The sequence below is a fragment of the Onychomys torridus genome, chromosome 18, assembly GCF_903995425.1.
Source record: "Onychomys torridus chromosome 18, mOncTor1.1, whole genome shotgun sequence".
Taxonomy (NCBI): domain Eukaryota; kingdom Metazoa; phylum Chordata; class Mammalia; order Rodentia; family Cricetidae; genus Onychomys; species Onychomys torridus.
In genome coordinates, this window is record NC_050460.1 from 6,860,141 (window position 1) to 6,886,779 (window position 26,639).

Sequence of the window (26,639 nt, forward strand, 5' to 3'; positions counted from 1 at the left end):
TTAAAGATAGTTGTGCCAATTTTTTATTCCCCCCAACCCCCAACAAAAACAATTTAAAAGAAGGTAAAAGAGAAAAGAACTGGATTTTCCCCCTCCCTTAACCTGAAGAAAAGAACCGCTTTTTAAACAGGTAGTTTAAAAGGGTTTTCAAAGGAGCAGGAAGTCCAGGTTTTCCTGACTGATGAAGGTGGAGGCTGTGGCTTCTGTGTCTCTAGGTGATGAACAGGGGCTTAGAGTTCTGTATCACCCTGAAGCAAAACCGAATCTTGATCATCCAAGAGAAGATCTGTGCCCACCACCTCAGCCTCATCCATGACCCCTAACTGCTGGACCACATCGTCGTCCAGGATGTCCACGTCCTTGACCGGCTTCATCAGACTCAGCTGGTCCAGGGGCAGCAGCTCAGGTGCCCCCACCGGCCCAGTAGTCCTCTCGATGGTGGCTGCCATTTCGGCTGCGAAAGCTGCCTTCTGAGCCTTCTGCCTCTGCTGTTCCTCCTGCTGCCGGTGGGTTTTCATGTGCGCATTCCGGCTTTTGATCTTGAAGAAGACCCTGAAAAGGAGGCAGAGAGCAGCTTGTGAGACTCTGGGGACAGTGGAGATCCTGCAGATAAAGATGACCGTTTCCTGTAGGGACTGGGGTGCAGGCTGCAGGTTTGGGGTGCCTTCTTCCTGCTGTGGCCAGTCATCTTTCTGGGCATTATGAGGAAGAAGAACGGGGACAGAAAGTCCCGGAGGCTGGGTCCTGTCTGTCTAGTCACAGGCACACTTGCTTCTCCTATGGCCCCTCCTGTCCCCATCACTAACAGCACCCTCTACACTGGAGAATCCCAAGTCCTACCATAAAAAACAGGCCACCTCCTACCCCTGGCTCCTGGGCCTCTTCTTCCAGTCAAAGTCCTCTAAGGACAGGTCCACACACACCTGATGCACCCCTTTTCATTCCACTCTTTCCAATGAGACCCGTGACCCTTCCACTTCAACCTCACTGAACCAGTAACCGGTGCAGCCGATTCCAACGGCCTTTCTTCAGGCTTTCTTGTGCTGGGCTGACAAGCCCCATCTACCACTCCTTTTTGCTGCAGACCCCTCTGGGCCACCAGAATCATCATCATTTCATACTGTTTTCTTTAGAATGAAAGTGGGTCTCAGCCAGGAAAGGCTGTGCCCTCCCAGGAAACACCTGGCAATGTCTGGAGGCATACTTGATTGCTGTATCCGAGATGGAAGGTGTCTGTCTAGCACCACGCAAAGGCCAAGGACGCTGCTAAATGTCTTATTTTAAAGGCCAGCCTCTCCCCCAGGCAAGGAATCATGCAAAATGTCAATGGGGCCCACAACCCCGGATAAAAGGATGCCAGATTGTTTAGATCAAGGGTCCAGCCTTTTTATTCTAGCCACTGGCACACCGCTGTGTCTGTCTGTTGAATTTCCCTACTGCTTTTGGGATATGGTGGGAAAGCGAGGTGTTGAGACAGCATGGCCTGTACGTTCTATAGGATTTGCCGTCTAGCCATTTTCAGGACAGTTAGCCCAGGTATGAGCCTGTGTTTATGGAGAAAGAGTAGCATAAATACGATTGTGTGACTCTCCCAAGCTAATCAGCCAACTGTCCACCAGGTTGAGGACTCTGAAAGGGAAATGAGCAGCAGCAGCTGCCTACGAACTTGCTCAGGGTTAGTCCTAACTGGAGAACCCCAGCAAGCAGTTCGAGTTTTTGTAAAGTCTTACTCGAACTTTTGATAGGAAAAGAGGCAGGTGGGAGGCTCAGCTGGTACAAGTGTTTGCTGAGAAAGCCCAACCACCTTGAGTTCGAGCCCCAGGACCCACATAAAGATGGCAGGAGAGAACAGACTACACAGAACTGTCCCCTGGCCTCCCACATGCCCTGACATGTACAATGGGTACATACACTAATACCAAAGAAAAGTCAAACAGAAAGAAGAGATCTTTTAAGTAACATAAAGGCAAGACAAGAAAAAAATGCTCACTGCGTGCCTTTGAGCAGCAGCCAGAAACATGAAATATAAGGCAAGCACCCCTGTCCAAATGTACGCACATCTGTACACACAGTGAGACTTCCTGAGATGGGATCCATTCTAAGCACAAGGCTCACATCACATGCTTTATACCCACTTTTTGTTTTTCTTTTCTTTTTTTTTTTTGGTTTTTCAAGTCAGGGTTTCTCTGTGTAGCTTTGGTGTCTGTCCTGGAACTCGCTTTGTTGATCAAGGCTGGCCTCAAACTCCCAGAGATCCGCCTGCCTCTGCCTCCCGAGTGCTGGGATTAAAGGCGTGTGCCACCACCGCCCGGCTCACAACTATCCTTTTTATTTTATTGTTATTTTATGTGAATGGGCGTTTGGCTGCATGTAATTCTGTGCATTGCATGTGTGCAGCACCCATGGATGCTAGAAGAGGGCATCAGATTTGGCACTGGAGCTACAGATTGTTGTTAGTTACCATCCAGGAGCAGACCCAGGTGCTCTGGAAGAGCAACCAGTGCTCCCAACTGCTAAGCCAGCTCTCCAGCCAACCTGACACAGTCTATGAGGATACAGACATAGAGGTCCCCACTGGCCTCAGTTAAGGAACTAGGAACATCTTCCTGACAGTTTCGGAGGCACTGGTAGGTATCTCTCCATTCTTGTGTTTGAGACCCTTGAGATTATAAACAGAAACTCAGCGAAGGCCCCCAATGGCCTCTAAGCTATGATGCTGTTGTAGGTTTCGCAGACTCAGGAAACTGGGAAGGAGCCATGTATTTTACCACTAGTTAAGCTCTTGATAAAGTAGCTAGGCAAAACAAAGCCGAAGGCTGGAACAGTGTGGGGAAGCCAGGCACTGCATCTGGACATAGCAAGGGTTAAATGTCAGCTCTGCTTTCCTGGCTTTGTGACTTGAGACAAGTCACTTTACCTGACTTTAAATCCTCATTTGTAAAATAAGCATGAAAACAACTCGGATTGGATGGAGTTTTTCCTGTGGGATTAAGCGAGTTCACACACATGAAGTATGTGATGGACACTAGCTGTTAACATCCCACCTACTGTTAGCTTCCTCCCTTAGCTGTTGTTTTAAGTTATATGTGAAGGGATGTGCATGGACTCTAATCAACTCGCCGTGCCAGCTTGCATCATCATGATACAAAAGACAGGACACCTTGCCTTAATGTGATGTTAGAGAATGTGGTAATTGATTAGTGATGTCTGCTGTGGGCAGAGGCATGAACAGAGGTAGTGAGAAGGTCTACCTGCAGATCCCATGGATGGTATCAAAGGGAACCCTGAGAGTCTGTTTTTTTGTTTTTTGTTTTCTCTAGTTGGAGAAACAGCCCACACAGGACAGTCATTCACTGTGACTCTGGGTTTGGTCCGTGGTTCCAGTGTACCTACTTGCCACACTCCTTGCAGGGGAAGATAGTGGTGGGATCTGTCTCTCCACTGGTGGTGCTGTGAGACGGTGAACTCTTTACTGAGCAGTACCCACTCTGGGTGCCACCTGGCTTCTGCTTCCCAGAGGGGACAGCACCTCGGGTCTTGGTCACCTGGTTGGTGCCACCATGGATGCGGGCATGGCCATTCAGTGCCTGTCGGGAGCTGAACACCTGGGGAAGAAAGGGAGTCACATGACATCTACAGTCCTGAAAAGGAAATTAGGGTTGTTAGTTACTCGGTGGTAAAACATGTGAAACATGAAACAGCATACGGTTCATACAAGCAAACCCTGGGCATACAGCACAGAAAGCAAGGCTCTAACACCCCAACCACAAGCAGTGCCAATGACACTTCCTCAGCGGTCTAACCTAAGCCCAAGGCAGTGTGGCTCAGCACCAAGGACAAAGCTACGGCCTCGAAGTCAGGAGACCCAGCGTCTAGCTCTAAATTCTATCTCTGTTGCAACTAACAGAGGCTGTTGAACCTACTTGGCTTTTAAGGTCCCTCCCACCCCCCGCCCATGTACAAAATGAGAGGAGTCAGAACCTCCCTCGGTAACCCACTGTTTTAATTCTTGTTGGTTCTGTGATGCTAGGGATGGAACCTGAGTACTCACTAGGTGAATGCTCTCACTCTGAGCTACACTGCAACCCAAGTGCACTGCAGAAGCCATGTTTAAGACCTCCAAAATTTAACAGGATTAAACAAGAGGCCAGGCTTTTAACATGAGCCAATCCTCCTGCCTCTGTCTCCTGAGTGCTAGCATGAACCACAATGCCTGGCTGGAAATATGCAGACCAGTGACTTTGTTTGAGTCTCAATCTACAATCCAGGTGGTATTGGCCTTTCTGTGTAGCTTAACTCTTCATCTTCCTGCCGGCCTCTCCCAAGTGCTGGGAGTGCAGGTGTGCGCCACACACCTGGATAACTTTACAAATACTGACACACAACAGGGCTTCCTGGCCTAAGAATTATGGATACTAGGGGCTGGATAGTTGGGGACTTTCCCATGCACAGTGGGTGTTTAGTGGCCTCTTCCAACCAGATGTGGGTCCCACCTTCCTAGTCCTTACAGGACCAAATTATCCTCTGTCCAGAACCTCTGAATTCTAGGGCTATAATCCATACTCCCAATCCTATAGCCCTTTTTTTCCATTTTGCTCATGGGCCCTTTTTATTTTGTTACAGAAAAACAAGTCTGTTTCTGATTTACTGAACCCAGCCTCTGTTGTTAGGCACGGAGTGGGTTGCCACACTGTCCTTGGAGAGATTTAAAAAGTCATTAAGAATGTCTGTCTTGCGGAGTGTGTCTGATTAGGCAAAGTAAAAGATGACTGCCCTGCGTGGCAAACAACCCCAAACTCAAACAGTTACTGTACCCCAAACCCATGAATTGAAAAAGCACCCAATTTCTGAACACAGTTACCAAGAAACACTGCCACTGAAAGTCACATCTTAACTCAGAACTGAAGCGATCTGGGCAGATGGCAGGGATGCAGAGGCCAGGCCATGAGCGAGCCGACCCGCTGGCCAGTTCTCGTGTTCTCTACACTTCTGTTCTTATAAAGCCTTTGCATTTAAAAAATGTAAATAACATGAATTTTCCGTATGAGTACATAAACATTTTATTTCTTGATTTTGAGACAGGGTCTCACTATGTAGGCCTGGCTTGCCTCCGGAGTGCTGGACTAAAGGCGTGTGCCACCTGCCCAGCCAGGATGTGAACAGTTTGAAGACTTTCTTTAAACGGCAGACTCCATACACAACATTCAATACACTCTGCACTAGATGAGCAGAGATGTGCTTAGGACAATGATGCTCCCTGGGAAGGGAGGGACGCCCTCATTTTGGGGGTGACACCCCTGGAACTTGTCTTTCCAAATGTGTTAGGCTTTAAGAGTCACCGTGTTGGGAAAGGGAAACCCTGGCAGGCTCTTCCAGTGAGTTTAAATGCATGTTGACAAGATAAATCTGACATATAGTCTGAGGGCCTGCAGAGAGGTACCTACCAGGAGACGGTATAGCACACAAGTGTACCTTCTGGAGGCCTGCTCTCACTGTGGAGCTGTCAATCACACACTTCCTGAGGGCAGCAGCCTTTTCTGGTTTTCTGTCTGGAGACCAGGTCTCACTATATACCGTAGGCTGGCCTCAAAGTCTCAGTTCCTTGGGAGTGCTGGGATTACAAGCCTGTGCTACCACATTTAGGGGCCCCTCTAAGTTCTCCAGCATGCAGCATCATGCTCGACAGAGAACACAGTCAACTCTCCTCTGGTCCAGCTGATTAAGAAAGTAATAGCTACATGGCGTGACCTCTGCCAGATGGCCATTGCTCTTAGACTAGGCACAGCTGCATGACCCTCATGTCCCCAGAGCCAGGGACAACAATAGGTAGGTACTTACAGCCCCACAGTTGGGCATTTCACAGATGAAAGAGCCTGATGGTTGGCCAACGGCCTGCGTCGGTGGCCCCTCAGTGGGAGCCAGGGCAGGGACAGGCGGTGGCTCTGGTGACTTGGGCACCTCACTCTCCTCTTCCTTTATGGATTTCCTATCTTCCTCAGGCTCCTCCTCTTCCTCCTCTGCCTCTTCTTCCTCTTCACTCGTCTGGTGTTAAGAAAAGCAAGAAGGTAATATCCCCAAAAGGTATTTTTAGTGGTGGACAGCAATCACAAGCCAGGAGCTCACGGGACACTAGGGCTGTGACTTCTTTTCCTATGGCAAGTGACAGTCTGCCGTGCTGATCTCTGGACACTTGGGATCCTGAGGTCAAGCACTCTACCTACTGCACTTTGGGTCCCCCTGACCCCTCATAGAAAAATCATGCTCAGGCAGGGGGTAGAGCTGTGAAGGTGCCCTGCCTAGGGGTGGGAGACAGCACAGCGGGTTAGCATTTGCTGTACAAACATGAGGACTGAGTCCCAGCCCCAGTCCCCAGATACAAGCTGTGTGTGTGTGTGTGTGTGTGTGTGTCTGTGTGTGTGTGTGTGTGTGTAACCCCAGCGCTGGGAGGTATAAACAACAGGATCCCTCTAGGTTGCTGGCCAGCCAATCTAGCCAAGAAGTTACGCCTCAGTCTCATGGAGAGACCTTGTCTCGAAGATCATGTGGAGGGACTGGAGCAATGGACCACCAGTTAAAGTGCTTGCTGCTCTTCGGCAGCCTGCATGGGACTGAACTAGGCCCACTGAATGTGGGTGACACTTGTGTGGCTTGATCTGTTTGTGGGGTCCCTGGCAGCAGGGCCAGGACTTATCCCAGGTGCATGAACTGGCTTTGTGGAGCCCATTCCCTGCGGTGGGATACCTTGCTCAGCCTTGATACAATGGGGAGGGGCTAGGCTCTCCTTCAACTTGGTATGCCAGACTTTGTTGACTACCATGGGAGGCCTTACCCACTCTGAGGAGTGGGTGGGGGTAGAGTGGGAGGGAGGTGAGGAGGCGGGAGAAGGGCAGGGAGGGGTAACAGGGGTTGGTATGTAAAATTTTAAAAAATTAATAAATAAATATATTTTTTAAAAAAAAGTGTTTGCTGCTCTTTCAGAGGATCTAAGTTCAGTTCCCAGCTCAAAGTCCAACAGGTCACAGTGTCCAGAACTCCAGCTCCAGGAGATCTGATGCCCTCCTCTGGCCTCCTTGGGCACTGCACACATGTGGCATACATTTATCAAGACACACATACATACTCATGAAAGATAAAATAAGTGCTGGCGAGATGGCTCAGGAGTTAAGAGTGAATACTGCTCCTGCAGATGGCCAGTGTTCAGCTCTCAGCACCCTCACTAGGTGGCTCTCAACCACTTGTAACTCTAGTTGGAGGGTGTATGATGTTCTCTTGTGGCCTCTACAGGCACGTACATGAATGTGGTGCACGTAGAGAATTCACATTCAGGCCCACAACACATACACATAAAATAATAAAATAAACCTTTTATAAAGATAACTTTAGGTGGGGGTGGGGGGCTAGAGAAATGACTTAGCAGTTAAGAGCACTTGCTGTTCTTTCGAGGACCCAGGTTCAATTCCCAGCACCCACAGGGTTCCCAGGGCTCTGAGCTTTCTTCTGAACTCCACGGGCATGAGGCATCTTATACAGGTAAGACACTCATACCCATATAATAGGCTTTAGAGTGGCAAGTGATTGAGTAGTATGGTGTGGGTAGGGCTGGGAAAGAACTCCGGGATTAATCTGGTTTTAAAACAGAGATGTAGTCGGGTGGTGGTGGCGGCGGCGGCGCACGCCTATAATCCCAGCACTTGGGAGGCAGAGGCAGGTGGATCTCTGTGAGTTGGAGGCCAGCCCGGTCTACAGAGCTAGTCCAGGACAGGCTCCAAAGCTACAGAGAAACCCTGTCTCAAAAAAAAAAACCAAAAAAAAAAAAAAAAAGAGTTGTATTTATTTTTATTTATCTATGTGTCTACACCTGCATTAGTTTATGTGTGCCATGTGTTTGAGGTGCCCAAGGAGGCCAGAGAGCAGGCAATTCCTTAGAGATGGAGTTACAGATAGTTATGAGCTGCCTAATGTGGGTGCTGGGTACCAATGATGAGCCATCTCTCCAATCTTTTTTGTCTTCCCTTTTTAGACAGGGTCTCATGTAGCTCAGAGACTTTGAACTTGCTATGTAGCCAAGGCTGCCCTTGACTCCTGATTCTCCTACTTCTATGTCTCAAGTGCTGGAATTGTAAGCATAGCCTATACCCATACCCCCCTCCCCCTCTCTCCCCAGCCAAGGCCTCACTATGTAGCCCAGACTGGCTCTGAAGTTGCAATCCTCCTTCCTCAGCTTAAGTGATGGATTACAGGCATGCACCACCAAGCCTGGCCACACACAGGATTTTAAGAAACTCTCATCTACTTCCTGCCTGAGCAGCTACTTGACTCTGCTCTGTCTTCCCGGGGTAGAGTGAAGGTGGCTGGCTCCTGCGTGCTCAGAAGCCGCTGAGGACCAGGACACAGGAATTCTCTGCGACAGATTTTCATTCTAGCCAGATTTGTACCATTCACAAGAGGCTTGCATACTTATTATGCATGGAAGAGCCTGTAAAGTCATCCCATGGTACAAACGAGGAAATAGAAGGTATGCCCAGCTGTCTTTACCTGACAGACCATTTGCCTCTGCCAGGCCCTCCCTGTACACCCACTGTTTACAGCAGGCAAGCTCCAGTTTGTGTGTCTCCCGAGCCAGGAAGCTCTAGGCAAGCCTTTGATTCTCAGAAACCAGAAGCAAGAATTTCCAAGAAGAAAAAAGATTTCTGAGAACAGCCGTACCCCGGATCCAGAAACCGCAGGTTTCCTCTCTCATGCGTTATTTTTATTTTTATTTTTATTTTTTCAGACAAGGTCTCATCACTGCATAACTCTAGCTGGCCTAAAACTTACTATGTAGACTAGGCTGGCCTTGAAAGTACAGAGATCCACCTGCCTCTGCTTCCCAGTGCTGGAATTGAAGGTATGTGATACCACACCTGGCTTTTTAACTTTTATTTTTTAAAATACATGTGTGTCTTTATATGGGTGTGTACATGTGGGTGCCCTTGGCAGCTAGAGGCATCAGATACCCTGGAGCTGGGGTTAAAGGCTGTTGTGAGGTACCCAATGTGGTTGCTAGGAATCAAACTCAGGTCCTATGGAAGAGCAGCAAGTGCTCTTAGCCACTGAGCTATCTCTCCAGCCCCTCCTTCTTCCTCCTTTTCACCCCCTTTAAGACAAAGTATCACTCTATAGTCCAGACTGGTCTAAAATTCACTATGTATTCCAAGCTAGACTAACTCATGACTAACTTGTACCTCTACCTCCTGAGTGCTGGGATTACAAGTGTACAATACCATATGTGGCCTCTTTCCAGTTTTAATTTAGGGGAGAGCTGTGGGAGAATGACAGAGATAATACCAGCCAACCCGAGGCAGTTACTACTTTTCCTAGTTTCAGCCATAGTCACGGGTAACACCATGTAGATGTATATTCAAGAGGTTGCATTAGCATGGTATGTGTAAGAAGTGGCCAGTTTCCAGCCAGTTCAGTGACCAGTTAGTAATGATTATGTAGTCAATGTGAACTGATACAGGACCAGCGCCTATTGTGGAGTAGTTTCTAGTTAAGGCCCCTTGTTAGTAGAGAACACACAGGCTGAGTTTACATAGGTGGTCTTCTTTCTGTACTCATCTATCACCTTTCAAATCCAGAGTCTCAGGCAAAACCGTGAACGCCTACTTTCAAAGAATGGGGACTTTGTAGTCTCAAGTTATTAAGTGGACCATGGTCTCCAGTTTGGCATTTATGAAACATGCTTCATAACAAAACTTTTGACAACAATGGCATTTGTTCCATGGTACTTATTATAATTACAGTCTTCGCACAATGTCATCGATTGGCTTAAGAACTCTGAAGACATATTTCACGTAGCCACAAAGCTTGATTGAATTCGACTGTATGGAGGTTATGTATATTTCAGGAATTCAGATGGGCTTTTATTTCAATTGGCAATCTGTACAAGTTCACAACATATTTATCATCAAGACAAAGTGACTCAGAGATACAAAGATAGGTGGACCAAACCCCAACATGTGGCACTCTGTAGCTACATGTCAGCCACTGTACAACGCACTGTAGACAGAAGTGTTTAGAATGACTTCAGATGGCAATCTGGGAGGAAGGAGATACATACATACATATATGTATACACAGTTTTATCTGATATAATTGTATGTGTATGTGTGTGTCTGTGCAAGTGTAGGCCACTAGCATCCCTGCCTGCAGAAGCCAGAAGAGGGTGTTAGATCCCCTGTACCTGGAGTTACAGACAGTTGTGAGCAGCCCTCAGTGGATGTTGGGAATAAAACCCAGCTCCCCTGGGAGAGCAGCAAGTGCTTCTAACCCGGGGCCATCTCTCCAGCCTGAGGATCTATATTTAACATGGCGCCCGACCCTGGATTATGCATACTGAGAGCTCCTTGTAGAGGATGGGGCTTTTATAGCCACACTTCAAGAAACAGGGAAACTGAAATACAGACTTTCAACCGGAATCTGCCAAAGTCACGTCTGAGGGTCAGGGCTGCTCTGACAGTAGTGAAGGAATGAAGAAAAGGTATTAAACGTGTGGTGTCAATCAGGCACCTTCCGCCACCCCGTAAGACTTCTGATTCTCCCAAAACTCTACAGCTTTCTTTCTTAAGCAATTCAGGAAGTCAGGCAGGTAAGTCGTTCCTGAGCTCACACAGCTTGACAAGAGCGTTGAATTGAGGATGTGGAAAATGGCTCAGTTGGTAAAGTTCTTGCTTTGCCATCATGAGGACCTGAGTTCAAGTCCCAGAATCCACCAAAAAAGGTTGGCATGGTGGCATATGCCTGTAATCCCAGAGCTGTGAAGAGGGAGACAGGGGATCACTTGACAGCCAGCCTAACCTCAATAATTAGCTCTGGATTCCAGGGAGACCCAGACTCAAAAAGCAAGGTGGGAGGCACACTTTCCTCCAATCTTCCTCTAAGAGGAAGATCTAAGGCCAGTGACAGCCTAGGCTGGGTCTCACGCTGTCCTGTTGAGCAAGTGATTATGCTGCGCCCATCCCGACCATCCCCATGACTCCCTCAGGGAGCCCCTTTGAACTTCCTCTGGGAGAAAATGCTCACTTGCCTTTCAGTATTAACGTGTGTGTGTGTGTGTGTGTGTGTGTGTGTGTGTGTGTGTGTGTATACCACACACCAAGACCCACATGTTGAGGTCAGAGGACAACTTTTAGTAGTGGGTTCTTCCATCTGTGGTCCCAGTGACTGAACTCAGATCACCAGGCTTGGCAGCAAGCACCTTCACCTGCTGTGCCATCTTGTTGGACCCTCCCTTGCCCTCTGACAAAATACCGAGGAAGAAGAGCATGTGCATGCGACCCTGCCCTCCCAGGTTCCCGTTTCTACTTGGCAACTGGTGCTCAGAATGTTGACTGTACTCACAAAGCCAAGGGGAAGCTGGAGCTATGTCTCAGGTCCTACACAAAGACTGCTTTCATGGGCCCGAGTCATCTTTTCACATAAGCCCTTTGCTTTCCCCGAACATGTAAAGCACAAGGGTGTGAATGCCACTGATGCAGCCTAGTGACGACGGCTCATTGTCACCGAGCCAGTAGGAGAGATGCCTTCTCCACTTCTCTTCCTCATCAGAGGCTGCACTGTGGCCTGGCCTTTCCTCCATTAATGTACACTGACCAAGATGGCTCTTCTACATTGTATGATGCTGTCTCTCCCACAGCATGTCTCTGCTCAGCATCTCTTTGCTCATCCCATCTCCCTCCAGAGTTCACAGAGGGATGCTACTATGGACCAGTGACTCCTGTCTCAGAAAACCGTTCATTCACTGGACAAATACTTAGCGAGTGCCATTATAAGTATCTCCCTGGGCACTGTCCCTAGGCCTTTGTTACACCAGAACCTGAGAAATGACGTTCTCTTAGCAGACCATATCATGTGATTTTCCCTCATGTGCTTGTGTATGCATGTGTGCACATGTGTATGGAGGCCTGAGGTGGAGGTAAGGAGTCTTTCTCTATCACTCTCCACATATCCACTGAGGCAGAGTCTCTCAATGTACCCCAGAGCTCACAGCTGTGGCTAGTTTGGCTATCTAGCCTGCTCCAGGGTCCCCTATCTCTGAGCATTCTCAATGCTGGAATTATGGCTATGTAGCCATGCCTGAATTACATTTACATGGGTTCTGTGGACCCAAACTCTGGTCCTCATACTTGCAGGGCAAGCACTTTAACCACTGAAACATCTCCCTAGTCCCTGATATCTGATTTTGACTTTTCCCCAAACACAGCATTGACATGGTCTAGAATATTCCAGAAACAAATCACTCTAAATCACTGAAATCATCTCTCTCACTTTACAATTCAGCAGGGAGTGAGATCCTAGGTCTAAGGCTGGCATTTCCTATGATTCCTCTCATGTGGACAGCATGGCTCAGTGACCCTGGGAAAACCTCCTTCCTAGGCTGCAGCTCATGAAGCTGAGTATCCTTTTGCAGCATTTAAGACTTTCTGGTTCTCACCTCATACTGTTTTCAAATACTCTTGGAATTCACAGTCATTGTTAGCATGACATCATCCCAACTAGAATATGTCCTGTGAGTGGTGAGGACAGAGAAGGCAGACACCATTTAGCATCTTGACTGCTGACACCCACACATACTGCTGTTTAAACATTAAGGAAAAAAAATTGGGATTTTCTTTTCTTTTGGCTTCCTGAGTCCCCTCTGCTTTGCAGAGGGTCTTTGTCTCTGTGTATCTGATGCATGTGTGTGTTTCCTCATTCTCAATAAATGCCTTTCTTCAACTGCATAAAAAAGAATTAAGTTACATGCATGAGTGTTTTGCCTGTATATATACCATGTTTGTGCCTGCTGCTTGAGGAGGCCAGAAGAGGGCGCTGGATCTCTTGAGACTGGAGTTACAGACAGCTGTGAGACAACATGGGAGTTCAGGGAACCACACCCAGGCCCTCAGCAAGAGTTCTGAGTAGTCTCTCCAGCTCACATATTGTTTGTATGCTGTGGGAGTTAATTGCTTTTGGTTGGCTGAACCACAGGATACTGTATTGTTTTGTCTGTCTGTCTTTCTTTCTTTCTTTCTTTCTTTCTTTCTTTCTTTCTTTCTTTCTTTCGTATTTCATATATTAAATTTTAAAAGACTGACTGACTGACTGACTGACTGACTGACTTTATGTATTTTGTTTCTTTGAGACAGGGTGTCTCTGTATAGCTTTGGCTGTCCTGGAACTTGCTCTATATACCAGGCTTGCCTCAAACTCAGAGATCCACCTGCCTCAGCTTCCTGATTGCTGGGATTAAAGCTGTGCACCACCACTGCTGACTACAAAAGATTTACTTTGTGTGTGTGTGTGTGTGTGTGTGTGTATGTGTGTATGTGCGCATGCCTGCCTAGGTGTGAATATGTGTACATATGGAAGCAGGTGTCATAGGAGTCTAGGAGAGAGAACTGGTCCCCTGGAGCTGGAGGTGCCGTGAAGTTGTGAGCCTTCCCCATTTTGTCATTGGGAACCAAACTCAGGTCCTCTGGAAGAGCAAGGTACCCTCTACACACTAAGCTATCTCTGTGGCCCCAGGTCTTTACTTTTAAATTTTATTTTTATTTAGTTTCTTTGAGATGGATTTTCATACAGCCCAGGCTAGCCATGAATTATGTAACCAAAAATGATCCAGACCTTCTGATCTTCCTTGTCACCACCTTCTGAGAGCTGGGATGACAAGTGAGTGCCACCACACCCAATATTATGTAGTACTGGGATTCAAACCTAGGGCTTTGTGTATGCCAGGCAGGCAGTCTACGAGCTGAGCCACATTCTCAGCTTCCATCTTAGTACTTAGGTTTAGATATGAAGATGACCCAGGATTGTCTGCTAATAGAGGAGACCGATGCCCCGAGTGGACAGTGATACAAGGACTGGAATCATCCATACTTGCTCAGTAGCTCTTCAGGGCCGTTCATGCTTTAGAGAGAATGCCACAAAACCCTGGAATGGCTTCACCTTTCTGAGACGCACTATCGTGGGAGGTGAGGAGGTCCCTTTGCTCACATATAAGCACCGGTGGAACCGAGAATGGTAAACATACAGGGCTGTCTTTTCAAAAGAAGGGACATATTGCTTGTCATCTTCCCAGAAGGCTGGGAGCAGACATGGTTAATAGCCTGGTGACCTTTGAGCTATTTGTGTGGAAGAGAGGACACCAGATTCTCCTCCAGACCCTTAACATGAGCTTGTCAATCTAAGAACCCATCTTTAAGGAAGGTGTCACATGCAGTCATCTATGGAACCCATCTTTACGGAAGTTGTTACCCGTGCTTTACAAAGAAAGAGTTCTCACACAGAATTAATTATCACCAAGAAACTTTTCACTGAACTTGCTGTGCTTAAATGCACCTACAAAAGTACTTAGGTCAGACTCCTGAAGTTTGGACTGATACTGGCTCCTGAGTCATGCTGAACTGAACTACTTTCTCCTGCAGGTTGTTTACTGTGCTGCCATGGTGACTGCAGACACCCCCCCCCCCCCCCCAAACCGCACTTTATGTCCTCGGGCCAATGACGTCTGAGTGGAGGTAGGGGCAGAGGAACCAACTGAGTAAGGACACTCACCATGCAGTCATCGATGATTTCCGCTAGGCGTGTCCGGTGTCTCCTCCCTAGCCGCATTATCTTCTTCCAGGTGTAGTAGTACTCCACACACTGAGCCACTGTCTTGGACTTCACCTGCCAAGAAAGCGCGCCCACGATTAGCTCCAGCACTGGATGGCAGGCAAGCTTGGTGGACCAGCTAATTCTGCAATAGGTAGAGGCATGCCGATCTCTGAGAGTTCAAAGCTAACCTGGACTACATGGGGAGTTCCAGGTCAGCCAGGGCTACGTGGTGAGACTCTTATAAACAAAGACAAAACCAAAACCCAAAGAGAAGGAACTATTCTTTCCATGTTTTTACCTGGACATCTGCAACACAAATGGGTTCTCCTAATCCTTTCTTTAAAAAAAGGTAACATTTATTCATGTGTATTTCCTTGAGTGTATCCACGCATGTGTGGAGGTCAGAGGACAACTTGTGGGAGTTAGTTCTCTCCTTTCACCATGTGAGGCCTGGGGATTGAACTCGGGTCACTGGATTTGGGGGCAAGCTCCTTGAGCCATCTAACTGACCCTCTACTATTCAATTATCTTAGGCCGCATTCCAGAAATTCTTTATGCAGGTAATAACAACCAGCACAAATGCATATTCTTCCCTCCACCACGTTTTCTTCACAAGGGGCAGAGAGTACCAGGCTTGGATGTAGACGTGCACAACCTTCCCTGGCTGCAGTCTCTCACCTGGAAGACATCTGCTCTAACCCTTGGAGCATTCCCGATCTCAGGTCTCCACATTAGGGATGCTCAACCTGCACATGTTTTGGAATGAAGCATTCCTTCCTTTGTTTAGTTCATAGACCTCTATACTCAGGTGGGGTTCAGTCACCCTGGTATGAAGATGGGAGGGTGGATATACAGCTACCTACATGATGGGAGGAGGCCACCTGCCATTTGGAATTACTACATGGGTTCCACCCCTGAGGAGCAAGATACAGTCCCAAAGAGCCCTTGATTAAAAAACTGTACTGACTTGTAAATGCCGCACATGAACTGGTCAAGGAAGCCACGTCAGAGCCTTTCAGGACTAACTAAGGCACAGGCAGCATCCTACAGTGTTAGTGTGGCTTGTCCCCGAGGGCTCATGTGTTGGGAGCTTCGTCCCCAGGGTAGGTGTGACACTTCTAAGAAATGGGGCTTGTCAGGAATGACAGCACACGGCTTGAATCCCACCACTAGGGAAGTAGGAAGGCCAGCCTGGTCTACATAGTGAGAACTTGCTAAAATGGGGGGAGGGAACCTCTCAGAAAAGGCCATTAGGTCTCAAGGAACACTACCCTGGGAGGCGTCAGGTTGGTGTGTGTGTGTGTGTGTGTGTGTGTGTGTGTGTGTGTGTGTGTGTGTGAAGCAGGAGGATGCCAGGGGTCCTGGTCTAGTACGCCCTGCCTTATTTCTTTAAGAAATGGTCTCTCAGTGCACCTGGAGCTCAGTCGGCAGTCAACTGTCCCCACTGATCCTCCTGCCTCTGCCTCAAAAGCAGTGGAGTTACAGGTACATGCATAGTCACGCCTAGATTTCTGATGTGGACGTTAGGGATTTGAACTCAAGTCCTCACGCCTGCGCAGAAGGTACTCTTTCCCTTATAGCCATATCCCTGTGTCTAAGGGAGTTTTTCAAAGAGCAGCCGTCCCAAGAGTGAGCCGACCCTCAACAGCTCTGGTTCCGTCTCAGGAAAACATCTCCCTTCTGCTTACGCCACCTGCCACTAAGCTCTGAGCAGAGGCCAAACCAAAGGGACTACCTCAGGCACCAAACGGTGGGTTCTTTTCACTATAAAGTGTTGAAATACTTTGAAATATTTTTAATTTTCTGTCTAAATCACTCTCAGTCAATTAAAGCCTATGAAATATGTTATCTATTAACGCATGGTTTCCTCTGTGGGTGCCTTATCTCTTTACTTCTTTCTGTTTTTCCTTTTGAATCCAGGGTTTCATGCATGCTAACAGGAACTCTGCCACTGAGCTATATTCCAACCCTGGGAGGATCTATCTATCTATCTGTCTATCTACTTATCATCTATCTATCACCTATTTATATCTTCTATCTCTACCTACCTAAATCTATCTGTCTGTCTGTCTATCTATCTATCTATCTCTATTTCTACCTCTCTCTCTATCTTTCTTCTGTAAAAGGCTATATAGTTATCACTCCCCCTCTTTTCTGGGGGTGGTGGGGTTTTAAGATAGTATCGCACTATGTAGCCCACGCTGTCCTGGAGCTTGCCATGTAGACCAAGCTGGCATTGAATGCAACAGAGATCCACCTACCAAGTGCTGAGAGTACAGGTGTGTGCCACCATGCCTGGCAGATACTAATTGCTATCATTACTGTCACAATTTTGAGTCTGACTCCAGAATCCTGACACTAGGTAAGGGAAGGCTGCCTCCCTCCCTCCCTCCCTCCCTTCTACAACATCCTAGGAGAGTGCCATCAGAAATGCAATCTCAAGGATGTTCTAAAAGCAGCAAAGGATAGCATCTCACTAAGGTAATGTCCAGAATCTCAAAAGTCCTTTCAAATGAGCAGTGGGGAAAGAGGCTTACCATCTTCTGTACAAAAATAAAGTCCTTGCTGTAAGTGGCCAATGCTTTATTAAACAGTTTTCTTTCTAGAGATGTCCACTTGTCAGAACCTGGAACAAAACAGAACTTTCATTAGGGATAGTGTTCCCTCTCTCTCTCTCTCTCTCTCTCTCTCTCTCTCTCTCTCACACACACACACACACACACACACACACACACACACATACCCACACACACACACCAAAAAAAAGTCTGGCATGGTGGTGGTGCATATCCATCATCCCAGCACTCAGGAGGAGGAGGAGGAGGAGGAGGCAGGAGATTGAGTTCAATCCTAGCCTACGCTACATAGTGAATTTAAGGCTAACCTAGACTACATCAAATTCTGTCTCAAAACAAGAACAATAAAAAGAGCAGATCCCAGTTCTCTGAACATTCACCTGGTCTAAGTCAAGATCCGAGTGTCAGGAAAAAGGGGCCACACATGTGAAATTCATGTCTGAATATAAAGCTCGTCTAGAGCTGGGAACAGTGGTGTGTGCCTGTAATCCCAGCAGCAGGAAGCAGGGCCGAGAGTCCAATGGCAGCCTGGGGCTGCGTAGGAAAGCCTTGCTTAAAAAAGCAAAACAGCAAAAGAAAAGGAAAAAAAAAGAAAACAGCCAGTGAAATGTAATAGCCAGCAGGCCTGATTCTGATTCAAAACTCAGCAAGTCACTTAACCTAAGACTTCTGTTTGTAATCAATGAGCAGCAGTAACTAGAACTGCCCCCGTTAGTAATTAGATTTTTGTGAGGGATAAAAATAATCCCAGAGTGCTGGAGGGATGGCTCAGCAGTTAAGATCACTGACTGCTCTTCTGGAGGACCTGGGTTCAATTCCCAGCACCTATATGGCAGCTCACAACTGTTTGTAACTCTGGAATCCAGCACCCTCACATAGACATGCATACAGGCAAAACACCAAGAAAATAAAAATAAATAAATTAAAAAAAACAAAAAACAAAAAACAACCCTTCTGAGTCAGGTTTTGATGGCACATGCCTTTAATCCCAGTATTTGGGAGGATCAGGCAGGCATATCTTTGTGAGTTCAAGGCCAGCCTGGTCTATACAGTGAGTTCCAGGACAGCCAGGGCTACACAGAGAAACCCTGTCTTGAAAAACAACAAAACAATCCCATACAAAAGCCCCCAGCTTGATAACTGGGAGACTGAGTGCTCACTGGTGCAGCATATCTACAGCTTTTACCTAATTATTATTTTACGATGTAAGTATTCATGTAGTCAGTGATTCTGGGGGTGTGGCTAGGTTCACTGTCTCCACCATTACAAAGGCCAAAGGCCATGCTGTTCATGGCGACAGCTACTGCCAGGATGGTAAGTGACAGTTAGTGGGACACAGAGAAGGGACACTGCGTTCAGATCAGGGCCAGGGCAGCAGGGGAGGCTGCGAGGTAGAAAAAAATACTAGACTGGACTTTAAAGGTCACACAAAGGTCAGTCAGGCAAGAGATAGGAATTCTGGGGCAGGAACGCCGAGGGCAAACTCACAGACAAGCATAACATACTTCATTCACTCATTCATTTGATAAGTATGCTTATCAGGTGTCAAGTATAAGCAAGCCACGGTGTCAGGAAAAAAGAACTATCAGGGACTGGGGATGGCTCAGTGGGTAAGTGCTTGCTGTGAAAACAGGATGACCTGAGTTCAAATCCCCAGCACTCATGTTAAAGCATGCATGGCCCACAGAAGCCTATGTTGGAGGCAGAGACAGGTGGGTCCTGCAGTATCACTGGCCAGCCTGCCTCCCAGAAAAAGTAAGCTTCAGGTTCAGAAAGAGACTGTCCCAAACAATCAGGTGGAGAGTGATGGAGGAAGATGCCCTGTTCTTTTCTGACTTCTGCATGTGCCCAAGCATGAAGAGTGTGTACACACACACACACTCACACCATCTAAAAGAAGCTGCCATTTAAGAACATTCCCTACATCTGAGATTACTAAGTATTTTGTATTTACTAGTCCCTGGGCTTGACTAACAACCCCGTAAGGCCTGTCTCTACTACTGTCCTGCTCTACAGATGAGGAAACAGAGGTCCTCTAGCAGGGCTCGGTTCTAGGTTTCGGGGAATGGGAAGCACATCAGGCTGAAGAGATGGGGGAGCAGTTAGCAGATTTGTAGCCTGTTGGGGCAAAACTGCCGTGGTCCTAACATGCCATTTATATCTTGTTGATCAAACTCAATGATTTTTCCTTTCCAACGCAATAGGATATGCCAGGAACCTGGATTCAGAATATAACTGACTTATCCAGAGTGAGAAACACAGACCACATGTTGGGCAGGGGGAGGCTTGCTGTGGTTTGGGTGACTTTAAATGTGCACTCCTAGCACTAGGTTATAATCGTGGTCCACGGTGTGGTGGTGTTGAGAAGTGGCCCTTTGAGAGGTGGGGCCGAGTGGGAAGTCATTCCCGGCCTCTCTGCAGTCAGTCTTTGGCTTGCCATCAACCAAGTGATCTTTCCCTCTTATAGTCAATCTGCAAAGAGGGTGCCATCTGCCACGCTGCCACCAAGTCCTCACCAGAGGGCACCTAAACACAGGCTTCCATTTTTAAAAACTGTAGCCTAAATTCATCTATTTTCTCTATAAAATACCCAACCTCAAGCATTTCATTATAGCAACAGAAAACACAGGGCTCTTAGCTCTGGCTGTGCTAGGAAAGGTTTAGCTACCGTGGTGGGCACACAGAAAACCATACTGTTCTTCTGGCTCCCAAATTCTCTACATCTCTGATTCCTGGATGGCACATGGCTGGCAGGCCACGGACATTCCATCATCACCGTTCTCAGATCTCTTAAAACTGCAGCTTTGGCCGGGCGTTGGTGGCGCACGCCTGTAATCCCAGCACTCGGGAGGCAGAAGCAGGTGGATCTCTGTGAGTTTGAGGCCAGCCTGGTCTACAGAGCTAGTCCAGGACAGGCTCCAAAACTACAGAGAAACCCTGTCTCGAAAAACAAACAAATAAAAACTGCAGTTTTGTTTTTAAAGGGGTCTCATGATGTAGCCTTAGCTGGTCTAGAACTTACTGGGTAGACCAGGCTGGCCTCTTCCAGAGATCTCTTTGCTTCTGCCTCCAAGGTGTGGGATCACAGGTGTGTGCCACCATGCCGGACCCCCACAGCATCTTTACTCTTAGCTCGGGCAGGTCCAAGTTTTCCATTTTACTCTGGCCGTCTGCTAGGACTTATGCACAGGCAATCTGAACAGCATTTTCTATTCGAGTATGCAAAAACTGGGTGAATGAAGAGAGCCTCTCTGGAATTAAAGGCGTGTGCCACAGCTGCCTAGCTTAAGGTTGCATTTTTACAGCATTGAAGAGAATGTTGTAGAGAAGCATCTTCTTCCAGATCTTCAGGATTTGAAGAGCCTGACTTCATGTGCAAACCACTACAACTGTGTGTATGTGTGCATATGAACATGTATAAGGGAGGGTGGGAACATCTGTACCTTCATAGTCATTCTGTAACGTTCCTCAGATTAGGCCCAACATTCTGGGCCTGATGGGGAGGGGGTTTCCAGAGGTTGAAAGAGGAAGAAAGCAGAGCAGATTCACCAGCCAGCCACTTTAGCTGAGTGACTAAAGAAGAGTCATGGTTCCCCCTTCAGGCGTCCATCAAAACAGCAAAGAGGTGAGAGGATCAGAAAGACAGTGTCAGAAGGAGATGCTGGTGTCCTGTCACACAGCTCAGTCACAGCAGGGGCTCTTGTGATGCCCCCTGCAGGTCAAGGATGGTGGTCCTTGGTGTTTCCTCAGATGAAACACCCATTCCCGCTAACACCCACCTCCAAGCTGATCAATGAAAATTCTTTCCAACTTCAGATCACAGATTTCTTGGAGTTATTGCCACTCTACCTGGAGACACCGACAGGGTCATCCAGCCTTCTCAAGCCCGCAGCGTCTCTATGCAGGCTATGCTTACTTCTACTGCTTGCCGGGCTCACTATCTCACTGCTGGTCCCAAGAGCAGGGCTACATTCCCAGCTCTGCCTCCTTTTAAGATATCCACTCCTCTGTATCCACAAGGCTTGCTGGTCCATTTGCTCGGCAGGAGTCCCCACACTTCAAGAAGAAAGGAGACCTCTTGGGGGGGGTGCCTTGGGGTGCTGTTCTGTAACGAGGTCTTCTGACGCACATCTTCACTAGTCCTGGAAAGAGGTGGGATGGTGGTTCCCTTTCTTCTCGTCACTTGTACTTTGAGGCTACAGTGACAGGTGGGAAGCACAGCCTAGAGAGGGTGGCCCTTGTACAGTCCTAGGATGTGTGGTGGAGTGAAAAGGGACAGACAGCACTTGTATGTGTGTGTGTGTGTGCATGTGCCCAACGGAGCATCTATGAATTGAAGAGCGGAGGCTAGACCAGACAATAAACCTGTCACACACACACACACACACACACACACACACACACACACACACACACACACCAGAGATGGCCTCTAGACTAGGAACTACACACAGGCGTTGAATTCCACCCCTGGGCCTTGGACTGAATTCTTGGTACAGATAAAATGACATCTGAACATATGACATCTCTAGTCACTTCTAGAGAGGGTGACTTTTGTCAGGAGAGCTTCGACTGTTAATGTGCCCCAGGCATTTCTTCCTTCTGGGACAGCAGGGAAGTCCACTTCTTAGTTTCTTTGCCCTTGAATTGGGGATGGTGGCCAGTTCACGGTGATCAACACTGCTTGATGTGCTCAACATGCTCTGTCTCTCTACTGGTCACATGGGCAGATTCTGTATCAGCTCGGGCTACAGGATATACACTCTCCCTCTGATATGTGACTACGTCAAGGCTGCCTGTCCCTGCTGGAACTCCATGCTTGGGTTTTCACAGCTCTGCCTCTCTCTGTAAGAGCCCCACCCCCATCTCAGCTGGCAAGTGGAGTTAGTGGGCTGACACTCCCCCACACTCTTGTTCTACCTGGGGATGCCTGGCTGTTGGGCTATTATCAGCAGGGCCCCCTAACAAGCCGATTAAGGCTAATGATGAAGAGCCTAATTAACTGGATCAAACGGCCACTGGAGTAGTATCTACAGGAAAAATGCACCAAGCTTTCGTTGCTGGGAAACAGGCTCTGGACGGTGGCTAATTTGGGGGCAATCTACAGCATATCCAGGCAATTAAAAACAGACATTCCTAGGGCAGAGAGAACTTGGACACAGTATCTTTTTAAAGGGTCTTTCTGGCTTTTCAGGATTAAAAGAAAACACACAAACTTTTATTGGCGTCATTATTGTGGTTATAGCAGAGACATGCTGGCCGCAGAAGACAGGAGCTTTACACAGACGTCCAATGTAACACAGAGTTATACATACAGGTCAGATCCCCCTTGGGATGCAGGTTGCTAGCCGAGGTTCTTCTAGGTTCTTCTAGGTGCAGGATGGAGGAAAGCCTCAATCTGAACCCAGATTTTGAACTTGTCACTAAACATTTTCTTTGCAAATGCGTATCAGTTGAGGCACAGAGAATGTAATGACTCAGATCCTGTCATGAAAAGTCTACTCTGGTTAAAAGAAAAAGGCATTCACAGCTGTGTTCTTTGCAAAGTAATTCTAGCAAGTACATAATTCTGTCTCTATTAACCTTGGGCAGCATCCAAGACAAGAGCCCCTGCTTTGCTTATGGAAAGGGTGTCTCTCCTAGGTTTCATTCACCTTTCAAAACTCAAGGCAGGGTTTGAGGACTCAGTGGATGCTCACGGTTGTGGTGGGACATGACAGAAGTCTTTGCTGTGCCCTGTGAAGAAGCTAGATCCAATTCTACCATCCCCAACACTGCACACATCTGCACAAGGACCTGTTCAGTGGAGAACTCAAGACTACTGACCACAACCAGGTGCCTCTCCACCACGGCTCCCCAAGTGGGACACTCCCCACCCAATACCAGTGCTAAGGGAAACCACTGCAAAGACCTGCTAGCCACAGGTGGGCGGATGGAGCTGAGGGGGCCAGGGTGTCCTGGTGTGAACTGGAGGCATTGCACAGCTGTTCTCTGAGGATGCTGGACAGGCTGCTCCAGCTCTGCCAGGCTGCTTCAGGTCTGGGCCAGATGTCCACCTCACTGGTCCTTTGCTTCATAGTACTCCTCCTCCTGGTCCTGAGTTATTGAGAAGGGTGTTTCCTCTGCCCAGGACCCTGTCCTGCTGTCTTTCCCCCAGGCACAGGAAAGCCTAGATCTGACTTCCTTCTCTAGGTGTCCCAGTCAGTTTTTGGTCAACTTGACACAAATTTTGACATACCTATGAAGAGGGAACCTCACCTGAAAAATTGCCTCCATCAGATTGGCCTGTGACCACATCCGTGAGACATTTTCTTAATTGCTAATTGATGGAGGAAGGTCCAGCCATCATGGATGGTGCCATCTCTAGGCAGGTGGGCCTGGACTGTGTAAGAAAGGTAGCAGAGGAAGCCAGATTGAACAGGCCAGTAAGCTGTGTTCCACCATGGTCTGCTTCAGTTCCTACTTCCTGGTTTCTGCCTTGGCTTTCCCTCAATGATAGACTGTAAGACATCCATCAAACAAACCCCATCCTCCTATGTGTTGGTTCTGGTCAGTGTTTCATCACAGCAATGGGGACCAAACCAGAAGAGTAACTAGAAGTCTAAAGTGAAATTCCAGGAGGCAGGTGGGTCGCAGCCTTAGAGAGGAAGCCAGCAGAGAACGAGAAGGTAAGTGTTCCAATGAGGCTGAAACTGAGTGGAAGTTCCAACTGGGAGTAAAAGAATGGCTGTGGGCACAGAGACAAGGCAGGCTAGCACTGGAATGGACAGAATTCAGTGACATCCAAATTCGGGGGTTTCAGAGTGTAGCCGGAGTATGGTATGGCGGCTGGGACATAAGACGGGACGAACTCAGCTGTCTTCCATGATGTGTTGGCAACTGTTAAAGGTATGGACTCGTGTCCGACCTCAGGGACAGTGTTTTCTGCCCCATCCACTCATAGTTCTAGAATATCATCTGAGGCTTGGCTTATAATCACTTCTAGAAAAAGGCAAGTGACTGGAAGATGTGGGTGTTGGCAACCTCTGCTTCTGCTCTCCAAAGGCTGAATGATTTCAGAAAGCAAGGTAGTTTCAAAGCTACCCGACGGGGAAGGGGTGGGGAGGATTAACCAGCAATCCTCAATCCCAAAAGCTCAATGGATTTAAAGTTCTTGGTAACATTTTCCTGTTTTGTTTTGCCTGGGACTAGCTCATGGCTTTCCAGTCTTTTCGTGTCATGATGTACATAAAAGTGAAACAGTACTTGTTTACCATGCAGGGGACAACTGGAGAGGAATTGTGTCCTAGATGAAGTGGCTCTCAGCTGGCCATGACCAACACTGGGGCTCTGGTTAGGCAGGGTGACCTGGGGCCAAGGGCAGCTGCGTCTGCCAGTGTCTGGAAGCTTCTTCTAGCCAGCCCACAGCCTCACCCCTATGCGGAGAAGTTCGGGATAGGATCCAGGAAGTTGGGATGGCTTGCTTGGGTTTAATGGACAGCAGGTGACACTGGGAATTAAGAGGTAAAACTGTTTTTAGGGCAGGCTGGTGGCCTCCCACATCTTTCTACCCACACAAGCAGGAAATGATGACGCTGGCTCCTTTGGTCCCCGGTTATGTGAGGCCATTATTTCACTCGTCCATTTTGTGCTTTTCTTTCTTCCAGCTTTCTTCAGTTCAGCTGGAACTGATCCCCTGGGAGGGCTCAGGATGGTCATAAGCAGCCGTGAGGCCTTTCGACCTGGTGACAGCAGGTGCCAAAGTTGACTCACGAGTGAAGGACAGGATGAAGGGGGAGACAAATGGTGGGTGACCCAGGACCTGTAAAGAAGCCTTCCCTTTGGGGCTGCGTCTGGCTGCCTGGTGAAGGACTGTTAATAGTGTTATGAGGCCCCTACGACGATGCATTCAGCATTTACCTAGGGGAGGTCTGCCCAAGGCACCAAAGAAACTCTCAAGTGATTAAAAATCAAGGGGCGTGGCCTGGAGAGACACCAGTGTATACTGCTCTTGCAAAGGGCATCCAAACAGGTGCCTCAAAATTGCTTTTAATTCCAGCTTTCAGGAATCTGGTGCCCTTTCCCAGCTTCTGTGGGCACTGTACTTACACACACACACACACACATACACACACACACACACACACCCCAGACACTTGCACGCATGAAGTCTTTATCCTGGCCTTGGAGTGGCTTTTTCCTTTCTTTTTTTGGTACTGGGAAGAGAACTTAGGACCTTGGATACCCTAGGCAAGCAGTGAGCTACATCTGCAGCCCAGGATCCCTTCAGATTGCGAGGTACACTTTTGCCTCTTCTTTGTACAATCCTCTACACCCAGTAAACAGTCATTGAATGGCAGAATTGCAATAGCCAGGAGGATGTTTCAACCTTGAGATACATACACTGGCTTTAGCCTTCATAAAAACTCTGGAAGGATGGAACCTAAACCTCATTCTGAGTGGGAAAACATTCAAGTCTCCAGAGTGCCTAGACCTCGATCAAAACCTGAACCTACCTTTCAAGACTCCAAAGCCACAGGGCTGCTAATAGTTGTCTGCTGTGTTAGTAGCCTTGTTGCTCTTTCCTCTGGTACACAGGTCCCACTGCCAGGTGGGCATCCACTATGCACTATCTCCCAGGTCTTAGAACATTCACAAGGGGCAGGTGTTTACAGGGACAGAGTGTTGGCCTAAAAGACCCAGTGTTATCTATTTGTTAAAAAAATGACACACAGCCAAACATGAGAGCTGCCCACTCTCAGGAAGCAAGAGGGGACAGGGTTCCTGGCAACCTACCGGCATAGTGGTAATTTGCTAAGGGATGACATTTTAACCTGACTGGCTTCCGAAGCAGCAGCATTTCCAGAGTAGCCTGCAGATTCAGAGAGAAGAGGAAGAAGTCAGTCGTGTGTGTGTGTGTGTGTGTGTGTATGTGTATGTGTGTGTGTGTGTATGTGTGTGTGTCTTGGGGAAGACCACCTGTCTACCCAAGTGGAGACCAGGGGTAGCACTGCAGTGGACTGGGAAGAAAGCCAGGGGCGGATGATGCTAATGGGCATCTCCCCTCTGTTCAGCTCCAACAGGACTCAGCATGTTAACATTGCCCCTGCCCCCAACCCCTAGCCCATGCCTGAAGCTAGTTGATCCCAAGACAGAAAACTCAAACAGCCACTGAGACTTGAGTGCTGCTTCCTTGGAGAAGGCCTATACACCTCACAGAGGTGAGTGAGATCCCTGCATGGAGGCTGAGTCTCTGGGGGAGGGTTGAGAGGAAGGAGTAGGTGGCTGGTAACTGTTTCATAGACAAATCATAGGTCTCATCACTGAATGAAAACAGGTATTAATAACAAGTATACCACACACTGTCCTTCCAGAGTGTCATCAAGGAAACCTTTCAGATCTGCCTTCTTCAGCTAGCTTGTATGTAGTCTGTGTTCATGTGTGTGTGAGCAGGTGAATGTG

General features: G+C 47.9%; 1 protein-coding gene across 7 annotated transcripts in view; it reads right to left on the reverse strand.

The window, feature by feature from the left end:
- Positions 1-26,639, reverse strand: part of Trerf1 (transcriptional regulating factor 1) — a 212,864-nt gene continuing 186,225 nt past the window's right edge. For 5 of the 7 annotated variants that reach the window (XM_036167830.1, XM_036167831.1, XM_036167832.1 and 2 more), the window contains 6 exons: positions 25,974-26,049; positions 17,160-17,248; positions 14,581-14,694; positions 5,839-6,042; positions 3,394-3,641; positions 1-552 (listed from right to left, as the gene is read on the reverse strand). In XM_036167830.1, coding sequence (XP_036023723.1) covers positions 231-552; positions 3,394-3,641; positions 5,839-6,042; positions 14,581-14,694; positions 17,160-17,248; positions 25,974-26,049 — 1,053 coding nt within the window. In that variant the 3' untranslated portion in view covers positions 1-230. The remainder of the gene's footprint in view (positions 553-3,393; positions 3,642-5,838; positions 6,043-14,580; positions 14,695-17,159; positions 17,249-25,973; positions 26,050-26,639) is intronic. The other 2 variants (XM_036167836.1, XM_036167835.1) reach the window with 1 other exon arrangement.